The 16,135-nt window shown below is 37.6% G+C and overlaps 1 protein-coding gene across 1 annotated transcript in view; it reads left to right on the top strand.

Annotated features, from left to right (window-relative positions):
• Nucleotides 1-15,591, top strand: part of LOC108773938 (Sex combs reduced) — an 18,067-nt gene extending 2,476 nt beyond the window's left edge. Inside the window, exon 2 of the mRNA XM_018539920.1 lies at nt 15,287-15,591. Coding sequence (XP_018395422.1) covers nt 15,287-15,591 — 305 coding nt within the window. The remainder of the gene's footprint in view (nt 1-15,286) is intronic.
• The last annotated feature ends 544 nt before the right edge of the window (nt 15,592-16,135 follow it).

Here is a 16,135-nt window from a genome sequence, read left to right as displayed (position 1 = left end):
CTCTCTCTCTCTCTCTCTCTCTCTCTCTCTCTCTCTCTCTCTCTCTCTCTCTCTCTACGGTCGTCCGAATATGTACTTTATAAAACACACAGAAATGAGCTCGCGCGTGATTTGAGATACGAACGAAAGGCAGTGCGGGGGTGCGGTCAGAATAGGTAACAGTAATTCAGCGGAGACCAAGACTAGATTCACCTGCCCCCGTGGCTCAAAGAAGATAAAACAGCCGAGCGCGCTGGTCGCGCTCACATTAGTCGCCCCGCGTGATTTACTGCGCGGCCAGTATGATTCAGTCAGCGGGGAATTTGACGAAGAATTAATGGTATTATGATATCGTGTGTAACTCTATGTATGTGCGCCCGGGCCATAAATCAGGCTGCATTGTAAGGCGCGGGGGGTTGCCTTCTCCTTCTAGTTCTCTCGGGTTAGCTCGAACGAGGGCCTCAGATCGTTCGGCTCGGCCCCCAAACGGGATACGCAGCTCAGATCTTTCTTGTACAAGTTTTGGCTTCCTCTCCCAATCGTTCGCATGATGCCCGCTTGGTTAATACAGCATCCTTTTACTTCGGCTTATGTCCCTCGCGCGATTATTTCGCACACGCTTCGATTCGCGAGAAACGAAAAGTTCGTCGTTTTTTATCGATTACAGGAGTATCATATCGTGAAACAAGGCCTTATAGGTATATATTTTGCACGATGTATATCTTAAGAACCGGAATAATTAACGATTTCCAATTTTAATGAAATTCCAGCTATAATTATACTGTGAGGCAATATTCGATAGTGATGCAAAAATTCAAGAGTGATTACCGATGAATTATAATTAATTATAATGCTGATTAATGAAAATAATAAAAAATTAATTTATATGGCAAACAAATAGAAATTTTTTAAAAACGTCTAAGAAAAGGTTATTAGGTGAATAGTATGGTCTAGATTGAGTAATACATTATTATAAATTTTACTAACGCAAGAATATAAATACTGCGTAGCAAAAAGTAACGGCAAAGTCAAATTGTAAATTTTGTACGAATGTATGAAATACAGTGGTCCTGAGAATACGCTTGAAATAATTGTATCTATTGACCAATTAGTACCGCCTTCTAAGATCTTCAATGCTTTTATCTGAACATTTATTTGCTGACAAAATCAACTCTTTCAAATTGTACTTTGGTTGAAATAAATTTCAAGGACAAGATTTCTTTTGTAAAGAAAAACTCATTTTTAACGATTGTTGTTATATATTTGTATATTAAATAAGTATGTGAGAAAGATTTATGAAAATTTTTCAAATAAACGCGTGAAAATTATAACTGTAAGCAAAATGATACAACATTTACAAATAAAAATAAATAATTCATATCTGTATTAAGAAGAAAATAATTGATTCGTCGAGGTTAATTCAAGACATTCCGTTTAGACTTCGTCCAGCCGTTCCGACGCTTTTCAACCGGCTGCTTCTTCTGATGCATAAACGTTTGAACACTAAATGTGAAAAAATAAACTGTTTATTAATAGCCATAAGAATGAATAAGAGAATCTGGCTTACTTTAAATAGTACATTAATGTATGATCTTATTACTTTGCTTTATGAGAAAAACATTTTTTATTAAACATTTATTAAACCAGTATAGTGTATATATGCTAATCAATATTAATACATTTATTACGTAAACAAGCAATAAAACCTTAGTCATACATTGCCTTTACGGTAAGAATATTTTAATAAACAAGTTTTTTTCAATTAAGTATTGTAAAATTAAGTTTAACACAAATGTTTTAATAACATTGAAACAGCATAAGATATAATTTATAATTTTATACAATAAATGATGTATTTGAAACGCTTATGTATATATGATACTGATAATTATTTAAAAGAATTATTGTTTACATAATAATGTTAGCATAATTATTTGTGGATTATTAACGAATAGATAACGTATAGATAATCTTGAAGAAAAACGGAAAAGGTGAAAGGTGATATTTTAAAAGGAATTAGGCAAGTGGAGGGTAAATTTAAAATATAGTATAATTACAAACTAATCGTATAAACAAAGAGACCGCGAGAAAGAATTATTAAAATTTCGTTAAATCTTATCGATAAAAAATGTAACCACAATATCTCATTGTAAAAGATTTATCCTCACAATGTGTTTTTTTGTTGTTTGCGTGTTTAAAAATTCCCTTCGTCACTTTAAATTATTATAATTTTCGAATATCGGCAGATACTTTTATAAAAAATTGAAAAATATTTTTAGAACAATTTTTTGCATTCTTCAGAATGTACTATACTATTTTAAAATTTGTGAAAATTACTCGGAATACGACCTTGCTGCCGGCAAAATCATGCAGCTACAAGCATATGGGTCATCTTCGGGATAAGTAGCAAGTCGGAGATAAGTCCGAGATAAGTAGCTATCATCTGACGAGCAGCAAACGTGAATAAACATGCAATTGATGCGTGAAATGAACAGTTGTGCAGTTTATTTCCGAAATATCGACCTGCGTGTATACGAGTGGGTGCCGTAGCCCCTGTTTAGATAAGCAGAAGGTCGTTTTCGTCATGGAGTCTGTAATTATGGGCCGATCATTCCGCTATAAATAAGGATGTGCGGAGCGCCGCGAGGAAAGGCACGTTTCTGTGTCCCGATTGATAGATGGCTACCAACGTGATTCCCAACGTACGAATCCCCCACGCCGGAAGGGTAGACAGTCAAACCAGTGGAACTGGATCTCACTTAATGCCCTTAGCACATTTACACGTCATAAATATGTGATAGTTGGCGGAACAATTTTCTTGTCGAGGAATGGCGTCTACAAATGATTTAAATGAACCATGATATTATGTCAAGCCTTCTTGATTGCCATTTTATTCGATTAATTTGTCATAATTCTACATGCGCTAAAGTTCCATATATTTATGCTAATAACGAAGAAATAGAAAAGGTTTCTTTCTTTTTTTGTTTACTACATTTTACCCGTTGGATTCAATATGGTGCAAATAAAATAAGTATAGTGCCTTAAGCAAATATGCATGTACATATGTATACATATACGTATGGTTACGGCGTTCTAACAGGAGAAGGAGATACGCGAGGACGAGCTTCAAAGAACTGGTTTTACTAACTACATAGCATACTGCATTTTTACGCCGACGAAAATGTTTTTATCCCGAGATGCTTAATCAATCCACGCCATACGTACGTTCTAAGACATTAGGGTTAGTAAAATCTAGGATTGTTCGTCATCGTCTCAAAATAATTCACAATCATATTTCTTTAGAAAATTCATGTAACACAAACACATACATATGTATATACACACGCATAGCATATTTTCCTTGAATTTATAAATATAAAGTTAATCGTGTCAATTTAATAATAAACTAACACATTAAAAAAATAATATAAAAATAATATGGAAATAAAAATTTATAATATAATTTGTTATGTTTATATAATATGTTATGTATAAATTTGTTTGAATGAAAGAAACCTTTTCTCTGTATAAATACTGTATGCAGCACAGCATACATAAGTACGTGTTTTATATAAATCAACAAACTGTACTCTACTTTAAAGTTTAATTATTCATAAAAATATTATTGTGGTTTTGTTTCATTTACGACTCTTATTGTTAGTTATAATTGTGTAGAATCAGTTAAAGCGAAATGTGTCGTACGAAGAGAAGGAAGTTACTATCGTTACTGCAGTTTGCGTATAACCGCGGGAAGAGCGCGAATCACTTATTAGGACATAAATTTTCATTGCAAGCGCCTAGTGCAAACGGGATGAGCCGATGGGGTAATGGATGTGTGCTGGGGGCGAAGTGGGCCGCCTGTTGCTGCGTGGCCTGGTCGCCACGGGGATCCTTGATCCTTATGCTCCTGCAGTCGCCCTTTCGGCCGACAAACCCTCCCCGAGGAGAAGATTCCCTCTTCTGAAAATTTACGAGCTAACGCTGAATGGCGTAGTAAAGGGCAACGCCGCCGGTACACACATTTCGTGGTTTTGTCACAACGCGTGAATCAAAAAACTGTTCCGCAAAAATAACCGCAAGTACTTTGTTTTCCTTCACCGTATATCATGAGATTTTTCTAGATTTTGAGGAAGCGTTTCACGCTATTTAACACCACCCTGATTACATCCTCAATAACATTTGTGCCAGAGAGAAGCGTAGAAGGAGAGATGCAAACACTTGAAACAATATTGAATATCAGAAAACAACTAAAACCAGTAATAATTGAACCAAATTAATTTAATTCTGAAATAAAACCATATCTCTCTTTTAGATTAGATTAGATTATATATAGTAATAAGATAACTATATTAAATTTAAATATAAAAATAGTCGTATGTCTAAAATAATTTCATGTATTTCCTATATATATATACGCAATATTAATATCGCGATAACATTTCAGCACCTTCTAGAAGTTTTGCTAATGATTATTAACAACGCTCCTTTCGCGACGGGCGATTATTGCAAGCGGCGGTAATGCAAGAATCGTGCGGAAGCGTCATCGTCCGTCGCGACAACTCGATTTAGAAGATACACATAAGTTTGCATGCAATGTATAATAGTCGCATATATATATGTACCGCACGGCCCAAGCACGGCTGTGCCGGTGATAAATAAATCACGCGAGGATCAACGATTCTGTGTACTTACATCATCCTTTTAAAATGTACACCCTAATGTGATGTAATCAAATTCTCGGCCGTTTTGCTCTGTCCGCCGCAAAACAAACTGTACTGTGAAATATATCCGGCGTAAATCAGATGTAGATATTTGTCATTTGTTGCTATTAGTTAAGATACTCGGAGGTCTTCTCTTTTATACACATGAAATTACTCTAAAAATTATAATTATTTAAATTACTAAATTCAAATAACTCTACAATTTTAGCTAAATAGGCTTTAGTTTGTTTTCATAGACAAGAGAACAGAGAAATTGTACATGTATAGAAACAAGGAAACTTGTAAATTTTCAAAATTATTTTGTTTCGTATGGGACTGATTGCGGGAAAACGGGATCTCATATAAATTATATTATATCGTAATTGATACAAATTCCAATTAAAATTTAGATAAAAATTAAATAAATCATTGTATTATCAATAACAATAAAATAGTATATTTACATTAGATATAATTTGGTGTTGCTGGGCACTACATAACGTGTTGTACTAGTTAAGTTGAAATAGATGTAACTTTTTATATTAAAATCTGTTTGTGAAAGAGATTTTCATCAACGTCTCGCAATTCTTTTAAAATCGTACGTAAGGAATCATTAGATATCCGTACCATCTTGTTAGATGTGAAATCATCAATGTAGCTCTTTCTATCGAGATTTATTTTTTTTTTAAACTAACAGAATTTTTCCACGCTCATCCATTATCTTATTACTCTGATGTTTCAATCCGTGAAAGTATAAACGCGTATTTTGTCATGGCAAGTGTCTCGTATACGGAATCACGCTCAGCACACAACTCCCCTTTTTGCTTCTGGTGCAACTATTTCGGTCCTACTCGTTCAACTCATCGAAAGTAACACGGAGAGAAAATACCTTCTATACTAGAGAAGCTTTTTATAAAAGAAATCTCTTAAAGAAACTCTTCAAACACAAAAGAAAGTATAGTTAGCGATATTCCCTCGTGTTATACATTATTTGTTTAAAACGCGAGTAATATAATTATGTTGAATTTTTGAAGATGCGAAACAAAAGTATCGCATATGAAAATTTATTGCTGTTAATAAAATATCTTCGATACATCTCCATGGTAAACACACATTTCCTCAAAGCACGTAACTATTCATGACAAAGAAATGGAATTATTACTTAATAAAGATTTACAATCGCAATTTTCCTTCACCGTTACGCTGTGAGAAAATCATGGGCACACAGACAGATTTTGGACGGGAACAGCTTTATTCCGCGGCGGTGTTCTGGGTAAAGCGTGTTCGGGTGGTGTAGTGGCGGGTCCTACGTATACCCCAGCGACTCAGGACCATAAATAAATGCTTGCGCGAGGCTTATATACTAGCACGAGGCGTTCTGCGGTACTACTCGTGTGGGGTAACTAGGAGGAACGCCATGGACGATCAGAACGGACAGCCTCCTAAGAGGAGCAACCTAACGTAGGAGCATAGGTACTGCATGATTCATAGAGGACGTGGTGTAGAGTCCCAGAAAAGGACACGTGCTTCCGATGAGATTTATCCACCCGACACGACGAATGTTACGCGAAACGAGGGACAAATGGCGTTTGTCGCAGCTGTCGATGGATTGGATTTTATGACACTTTCGGTGGATAAAATGTTACTGTGCCGCGCGTAATAATGTTTTGCATGTATAGCTTCAAAAAGATAAAACGTTATAAGTACAGGATCGTTGAAACGTAGTCTGATTATGCAGCTTTCACTTTATTTACAATTTTTTACGGCACGAAACGCGCGAGAGGCTTAACACATCGTCGAAAAGAAAAAAAAAGAAAAAAATTACAAATGCGCGAGCCCGTCGAATGAAAATTACGCATTTGCATTTTCTCCTAGCTCTCGATGGGAATAAATCAATTCGCATAGGTGACACGCACGAAATGTATATATATGCACACACGTACACGCATGGCTAACGCGCGCCTGTGTGCGGTTTTGTTCGACCTTAGGCAGCTCGCATCACCGCGACGCACTGTACTCAGACACGTAGAGAGTCGCAGCTGACTGTATTGTTCCCGCTGAAGGTAAGTCATTAATTTTCTCAGCGGCAGAACGTTCTACGCGGTCCAATACATACACGTCGCGGACACGCGTGTACGTGTGTCCGAATGGCCATGCGAACATTTATGGAACGCCGATGCCTACTTCGCACGCTAATAGCGGTATATTTCTGCTCATGATTATTGTCAATTAACAGTATGGTTTAAGAGTCTCTACCAAACGGGCTATATCGTTGGACCGAGCTCTGTTTTCTTTCATTGGTTCAGGATCGCTAGTAGGATCGATGGAATTACCATCTCTTTCAATTGTCATTAATATATCAAAACTATACGTGCCGAGATTTCGAGAAATTCGGTGTTTTAGAGACCGCGTCGCTAATGAGAAACGATGCGGTGTCTCGCGAAAACGCGCCAAGATCGAGCTGGAACAATGTGCGTGAGCGATTATCCAAAATCGGACACGAGAGGAGGACCATCGCATCGCATCGGTCGAAATGATATGCGTATACCCTCGAAGGAGGATAATGCATTCGGTAGGTTGTCGGTAGGTTTGAGTCGCGTGTGTCGGACGCGGCCGGTCGGACCGTCGTCTGATGGATGGAGACGCGTAGCCTCTATCCCTATTCTTCCTCAATCCCGAGTACTCCGGGCCCTTCAGCGTTCCTCCTCCGATATATATACGCGCGCGATCACGTCTTATGCCTCTCTTTCATTCGGTTGTATAAAGTAACCCCTCGGAGAGAGAGACGACAGTTTCTTGTACGAGCGGGCTCGTGCGCTCACACATATGCAAACGAATATACATGTGTACGACGCGAATTCAATCCATGCGGCGCGGCGGCGAGAGAATGGATAATATGTTATTCTCGGTTCTATCAATCCCACGGAGATGACCCACAGTGTATAAAAGAGTGTAAAAGAGAGGAATCTAATTTTAGTCGAATGACGGTTTAGCGTGGCACACGCTTCGCTACGAAAAAGATTTATCGAAAAGCGATAGGGATCAGCATACTTTCGACTCTGTTCTTCGTATAATATTTAAACCGACCGAACCTCGTGCACGCAACTTAAACTCCGCATAGCGGGCAACGTGGATGCTCACTCTGTTTCGCATTCGGCTGTCGGGCAGGACATTCCGGAGTTCAAGGTCATCAGGACTTCAAAGCACGTACCTCAATATTCTCATGGTTCATGCGCCATGTATAAAAGAGACGAAAGAAAGACTGTACTGGCTTTTGTATGCTGTCAGCGAGTACAAAGTGCAAAATGAAGGAAGGGAGGTAGACGTGCACGACGGTGGGGACGACGAGGCGTTAATTGAATTTGAGTCCGCGCGGATTATTGTGAAGCGTTTAAAGCGGCCAGAAACAAACCTATTTGCGTCAGAGAGCTTTCTCGTGGAAGATAACAAATGATCCGCGGAACGTCCGCTGCGCAAACTTCGGCATAAAAGCTTCAGCAAGGCTGCCACTCTCTTTCTCCCCTTTTCTGCATCCCCCTTCCTCCACCATTTTCGCGCACCCTTCGTTCTTTCGTCACCTCGTTTCCAGCATCTCTTCCAACTGAATCCAGCCCTTGAAACCACCACTTGCTACTCCCATTTGAATTGAAAAGCAATAGTTTTTGAATCTATTTATAACTGTCCAATGCACACATATAGATGCGTCTAGTAGAAGGCGTCGTTGACCCAATTCGAATATCGCATCTCTCTTTTTGTAAATAAATTTTCCGCTGTAAAAGAATTCTTACCAGTTCTATCATCGCCATTCTACGTGACAGAATACGTCCTCGCTCGACCTACTTACATCGCGTGTCTATCTTTTAATTTTAGCGATGGTTATAAAACGTCACGTAAAAATAACAAACATCTGACACCCTCATTAACGTATAGAGGAAGTCTCCCTCTGAGAGCTATGATTGAGCGTAACAGTCCGCCAATAAAAGGATTTCCATGCTCCACAAGTAGAGTAGAAATTAATAGATTCTTTTGAAAGAGAGCGACCAGCTTCATGTACCTCCGAAGATTTATACCCAGCAACTTTCCGCGGTGTGGTCCGGGCGTGTCAGCTGTATACCGATCGAAATAGATCCCGCGGATTCCGGTCTCTGAGCTCGAGGCGACAGGTCTCAGGGTGCCCGAACGTTTGGTAACAGGTGGAGAGACACCTAGAAGCCCGATCAACTCACGATCATCCAACATCGTTCTCGCGGTCACCTTCCTCGCGCGCGCGCGCGCGCGCGCGTCGTGGAATTTTGGACCTTTGATTTCTCGCTCGAGGAAGACCGATCTTCGGCGTGCGATTGGCCGTCAGCTGCGCAAGTACGGATAGGTCACAAATCAGCTCCGAACGGAGGCTGACTGACGGAACGCGCGGAGCCGCCTGTAGATAAATTTAAATTGTGCGTGGATTACGTTCGCTATATATCGCTAGTCTCGACGCAACGTTTCAACGAAAATTCATGAGCGCCACTGGCTATTCATACTGGCGGTGAGCCAGACGGAGGCGTGCGTATCAGATAATCTCCTATCATTGCTCCGACATCGGTGGGCCTTACGTATGAGTAAAGTCTTTACTTTGTGTACAAATTAGTACGCGCGAATCTGCGTTCTCTTGGATACGAGTATTATCAAACAAATTATTATTACAGCTTCTATATTTTACATTAAATTATTATCTGTCGGTACACGCGATTTGTAATTCAATTTTTTGTGAGGACATTTTCGTTAACATAACCTATGATTAAATTATAAAATCTACTTTTTTATTTCATCATTCTTACATGGATGGCAAGAAATTATTTTTAAAATAAAATTTTGCGTATAATTAAAACAGATTAAAACACATAAAAAATCTTCGCAAGAAAACAGGCAACAAATTTGTGTAATGATAAACATCTTGAAATTATTAAAGTTATATTGAGTTTTTAAAATATCTGTATAATATGAATACAAATAATAACTTTTCCTCATCTCGTTATTCTGTGGAATTCGTAGAATAAAAAACGAATTAAAAAGAACACTGACTACAAGCCTGTCATTAGTAACATAGAGCTCGGACAGAGCAGAAAACGAAGACGGGATATGCCAGCCACGCGATACCACTAGCTGAATGTCTCAGCTGAAACAGTGACAACTTTTAAGGGGACACTATCTTGTACGGTCGAACAAGAGATCTTGAAGCCTTAGACCACCTATGCTATAGAGATGCAATCGTAATTGCATAATAGCCGCGGTGAACTGCTCGGGTTATTTATGAACCTCTCATTTTCTTTTGTCAGTAGTGCCGATGCGACGATGTTTGAAGAGAGTGTTGAATATTATAATTTTGAACATCGTCCGCTTTAGAAAAGCATTTGCGGTTGTAAATGGAATCGTCTGATTTCTATTATGCAATTAATGTTTCAATGAAGTTCGAAGAATTTGACGATTTTAAAAAGCATTCCATTTTATTGCTTGGATTTCTTTACAAAGTAACGATAAGTATGATGATTACATAAATACTACTTCTGATTAGATTCAACGTATAATTTTGAAGAAGCAATGGTGTGTCAAAAGTTACATGGAGTATTTTTTCTTTTGAAAAGTTTAGATATTTTTTTCAAATTCTCTCCTGTATGTAATATAAGTGCTTCACTATAAAAATTTAGAGACTACAAAGTAAGCCATAGATAATTAAACGTGTACCTGATTAAACTAACTTAAACGTGATTTATTAACACCGTGAGAAATTGGCGCCTGATATATCCAATGGTAACGAGATTTAAAACAATTCTTGCTGTTCATTACGTCGCGAAACTTACAGATTTTTATTGGTTTCTTTGGGATTCTTAAATCGATCGTAGAGATGGAAAGAATTGATACGGCCGTACTTGAGCTCTCGTATCAGATAACCATTCAGATATATGCTGGGGGTTGAGGGTAGTACAAGAGTTCTATATATACTTTCGTGGAACTTGCTCCCGACCGACATACTGAACTTATACGTGTATACAAATGCACATCGCATACCTATCTACTCGCACTCGCGGAATGCAATACAGCGTGGTTGAGATCGCGAGATATTTTGATTTTTTTCTCAGCACCTAATCTAAAATCTATCACGAATAGTGATATGTAATACTTCTGATCTGCACAATTGGCAAAGTATTAAATATCTCATATTACTTCGTAGGCACAAGCAGACAATAAAAGATAATGTATTTCTTTATTTTGAATTATATATAAAATACTTTACATGTTTCACAAATGTGAAATATTATTATTAATGTATTTTGAACAAAATTTCTTCTGTGTGTAAAATAAACTACACTTCAATTAATACTTACTTTCAAAAGTATAATATTCTCTTTTTATTACATTTTTTAATAATTATATTTAATAATTATATTTAATAACAATTATATACTTTTATAATAATAACAAATTATTTCTAGTTAATTATATCAATATTAATTTTTCTCATTAAATTTAATTATAATAAAAGTAAAACTTTTAAACTTATAATAATCTATATACATCTTAATTTTCTTAAATATATAGTTTAATTCACATATTACGTATATATATAATTCCTAAATATTTAATTATAATTACATACTTTCAATAGTGTTTGATTAGCAAAAAATTGTTTATGTACATTTCTTCTTTCATCATGTATAGTTAAAATAGATTTTACATTTTGCATGTGTAACAAGTAAAACTTATGCGTTTAAGAAACCAAAGGAGTCGTAACAAAGGAGAGCTCGAGTCAGAGTGTGTATTAAAAACTAAGATTAAAATCAGGCATACCGAGAACACACCATGGAGTCGCGGGGGATTTTATCCCAGTCACGTGTTATTCATCCTTAACCAGCCGATCTGTCAGTCAAGCAGACAGAGCAGTCGTCAGACTGGCAGTCGGTGACACGTTTCGTACAGAGTTCGGTGCAAATACACGCGCACTCCGCGTTCTATTAAGAGCGAGGCACGAAAAGGCTAGACGACACGAGGTGACATCGAGATGGGTGACACGACATGGCCCTGCGCTTAGCCCGCCTCAGTCTTACAACGACGACAGCTACGCGCACCTCTTCGGCCCGAACATCTTTCATTGCGTGATAGACACGCTGAACGTTTTTACTTCAATCTTTATCCGCGTTCGTTAAAGCTTGTGTGTCTCGATGAGAAACTCGAGGGTCTTGTACAGAGTACAACTTAATCACCATTATACGTAAACACTTAAAAAAATGGCTTCGTTGAAAATGGGCACAAATCAAAAGATTCTGATTAAATCAATCAGAATTCCAATTATCTCAATTACATTTTTAGTCGATTTAACCAGAAACTTTTCTGATTAAACCTATTCGAAAATTCTTTGGTTAAATCTATTAAAATTCTAAATAACCCCGAAATTTTGATCGATTTAATCAGAATCTTCTGGTTTGTCCATTGTCAACCAATCACATTTATAGATAATTTGGAAAAATATGTATTTTACTTCATTATATAGTAGTTCATTATATAGTGTTGACTACTATTTGGATTAAAACATTAAGTAATTATTAGATAAAACGTATAAACGATCACAGAAAATAAATAACAGTATGTCTTTCTACATGTATTTCTTTTTAGTTTATTATATAAATTTGGATATTTAAAGCGACCTAATTACTGATTGATAGTTATAATACACTGCAGCAAATACTATAAGTGGCATAGTGTGATCGATTAGCTAACAACGCAAATGATTATCGTTAACAAGATAATTTTACGAGATTTCGAAATAAGTATATAATGTTACCCCCTTAATTAGTTTTCTACACAACTAATTACTTACCCTTTTGCTTATGTAAGTAATATATTTAAAATAATTATACCTTGTATTTCTGATCGATTATTATTTTTCGAAGAAAGTAAAATTTCCAAGTCATAAGAATCTTCCGCATCCTCACAGGGATGAAGTGACAAATGAATGTACGAAGTGCTCCCATTGCATCTGCTTAAGATTCAATGCGATTACGAAATTTATTACCGAGAGATATATATAACGCAAGTCATGCGTATGATTACGGAAATTCAAGTTACAATAACATATTGGCTCGTACTCCCCTCGATGCTTTAGAATTTATAGTGCGAGAATAACTACTGAGATCGCGCCAGATAGAATCTAAATGCTAATTAAACAGGTGTGCCTGACATGCGTGAAATTTAATCGGGTCAGCGATTACCGCGGTACTTTAATGTATCAAAAGGTATCACTAAAAATAATAAATCACGAGTATATCAAAGATAAAATAATATTCAATAATTTAACACACACAACGCGCGCATGCGTACACACGCACACACACACACAATTATATCATTGTGAGATTACTTCCATTGACTATGATTACTCCTGCGCATGTTCTTTAGGGATGATAAAAACTCCGAACCTGTTATAGACATCAAGCAAAGCGTTGTGAGCGTATCGAGATCTCTCTTGTGGTATTAGTTGGAATTAACATGGCGCGCCTAAGAAACATATTTCAATCGTATATGAGCATCGTTGAGAGCTTTCTCACCAAGTATATTCCTTTGCATACCAACGTACATTGTATAGATATCGGCAAGCCATCGATAGTTTCAATTTATCAGAAAAAATGAAAATGCATATTTCAAGAAGTATTAATTTTCTTATAATTTTTCATTTTTCGTAATAGTTTTTATTTAACAAAACAGAAGAGAAAGATACACAAGCGGTTACGTTTCAAACGTTATCAGAAAATGCAGATATATGAGACAATAAAAAAGAATTAATGAATTTCGATAAGTGTACAATGTGTATAAATTTGGTTACTAAAAATTAAAAAATACATGAGAATTAATTAAAGAATTTAACAAAATATTTGTCAGCGAACGAGAGTATTCTATAATAATGCGAGTGACCGAAAAAGGAATTCCGTTTGTCTGTTACAAAACGGGTAGGTGCGCTGGATAAACGATATGCAGACCGAACGAGTCCGTGTCCAGACAACCAGAACACTATTTATTAAAAAGTCAGGCCACACGACCCAGCGACGTGTTACATCGGGAGGAAAGCGATAACACCGGACGAAGGGTCCTGTCATTAAGCCCGGTAGGAGCTTCGTTGTTCAACGCTCGCTGGTTGCCGTCCTCTGCGAAAACGCTTTTCACTCTCGTGAAAGTGCTCAGTTCGTGCTGCTCAGAACTGTGGAACGAATCTTTAAACGTACTGTTATCAATGTTATGCGTAAACGCTCGAAATACTAGATAATCACACATGCGAAAGAGCTACTTTCTGCGAACAATGGGAAATATTTATTCGTATATACATTCTTGTCCTCTTCTTATTCATACTCGTACATTTTATTGCACTTTTCTCTCTTATGCGAGTACCAAAGAACCAGTAAAGATTTAAATGATTTACTTTTATTTCGCGATTATTACACTACTTCCTATTTAGTTACATCTTTATTTGAGTTATTTTGGTCCAATTTCTCATTCTTGTTTCACGCTATTAATAGCTATCTATTATAGCTGTAAATGAGCCGACTCTTTAATATCCGCAATGACCCGTGATCACAATGAACCTGAAAACGTACGAACAAATGGCACCTTTGCACGCGTACAACACCTGCTAAAATAACGAACCGAAACCTTATAGTGCTGCGAAAAAAAATATTAGTAGAATGATCATATTAAAATATAATACGGATGCTCTATACAGAAATTATACAAATATTTCTAAAAATAAGATTATATAATACAACGAAGGATTATTTGCATCAATTAAAAACGTTATTTTTTACAGTGATGTAATGTATACTTATAAGAGTATTTACTATCTTATCTTTTAATTTTTTTTAGAATAGTAATGTGTTTTCGTGTATTTAACGCAATATACTATATGCAACTAAGCTAAATTACCATCTGAGAATTAAAAATAATTTACGATATGTATATCGAATTAAGATTGAATCAATTTGATACAACGAAGATTCTTGCGGCGATTATATCATAAGTGACATTGAAACTACGTCAAAACTCATTTCTATGTAGTTCTGTTGTTCGGTGTAGTCAAATGCAATTTTTGCAAGTAGAGGTGTAACAGGCGGAGTATCGTAATAATAGCGTTGGAAAATTATTTATGGCCGAGGCGTGCAAAGCAAATAGGTAAAACAGCTGCCAAGTTGACCAGTTCGCAATCTAGTAGCACTGGCGGAGGCATTAACCACAACTCGTTGAAATAATTAACGAGGTCGTCACGCGTTGCACGCGCTTGGACCTTTAGTAATATATATACGCATCGCGCCTGTGCTTTTTATTCAATCTCTCGCACTTTTCCCACTCGTATGGTCTGTCCGTGATAAGATCGAACCACGATTTGAAAAACACTTTTTATCTTAAATATTACACTTTGTATATACCAAGTATCATTTAAAGATATATTTGATACGCGTAGCGCGTTCGCGAGGAATAAATGTAACAATTTAACTCGAACAGTTTATCAGTTTCTTTTTTGTCTACAGAGATTGCATTTACGTCATCTTCTCGTAATGAAATGATGAAAAACTCTTGGTTTCTAGGCACGGTGAACGCGAACGGTGAGACGAAACGACAAAGGACCTCGTACACCAGGTATCAGACGTTGGAGCTGGAGAAAGAGTTTCACTTCAACCGCTATCTGACAAGGCGGCGTCGCATCGAGATCGCGCATGCTCTCTGTCTTACGGAACGTCAGATAAAGATCTGGTTCCAGAATCGGCGTATGAAGTGGAAGAAGGAGCACAAGATGGCGAGCATGAACATCGTGCCGTACCACATGTCGCCGTATGGGCACCCTTACCAGTTCGCGCCCCACCCCGGCCAGTTCGCTCACTTGGCCACATAGGACGAGTTCTCGCCCGCCGAGCTCGGAGCACACGCTGTCCGGTTCCCCGGGATGTACGGCGAGCAGAACTTCTAAAAGGCTTTTTCCGCCTTGGGCCCCGCTCTACACACGTCATGCGACGCTGTCACTTGTGACTTGGCGGGGTCGAGGGGGGACTTCACTTCCAGTAGGACACATGGTGCGTTCCGCTGATTCCGCAATGCGCCGATGCGATGGTTGGACTGTCGTCTCTGAGAGATCGTATCCTTCTTTCGTATATGTCAATAACGTACTTAAATTATTTACGCGTTTGTTATCGGTTCGTGCATATACATTCAGTTGGGCTGTCGAAAGAAGAACTTCTCTATCGAGAGAAGCACGAAAGAGAACAATTCTTTCCTTCCTCTGAAGCTGAGCAGAAACAAGTCTGGTTATCGCTCGCTTTCGGTCTGCGGATACGCGCAAGTACTGTCACTGTACGACTTCGAAGTTGAAGAAAAGCCAACATTTTCTGCATATATAGCGCCGTGCGCCCGATTTAATAGACTGGACGCGCTCCGAGGGG

Source organism: Cyphomyrmex costatus, unplaced genomic scaffold (genome assembly GCF_001594065.2).
Source record: "Cyphomyrmex costatus isolate MS0001 unplaced genomic scaffold, Ccosl1.0 scaffold229, whole genome shotgun sequence".
In the NCBI taxonomy this organism is placed as follows: domain Eukaryota; kingdom Metazoa; phylum Arthropoda; class Insecta; order Hymenoptera; family Formicidae; genus Cyphomyrmex; species Cyphomyrmex costatus.
Note: the sequence above shows the minus strand (reverse complement) of the source record. Positions and strands in the feature narration are given on the sequence as shown.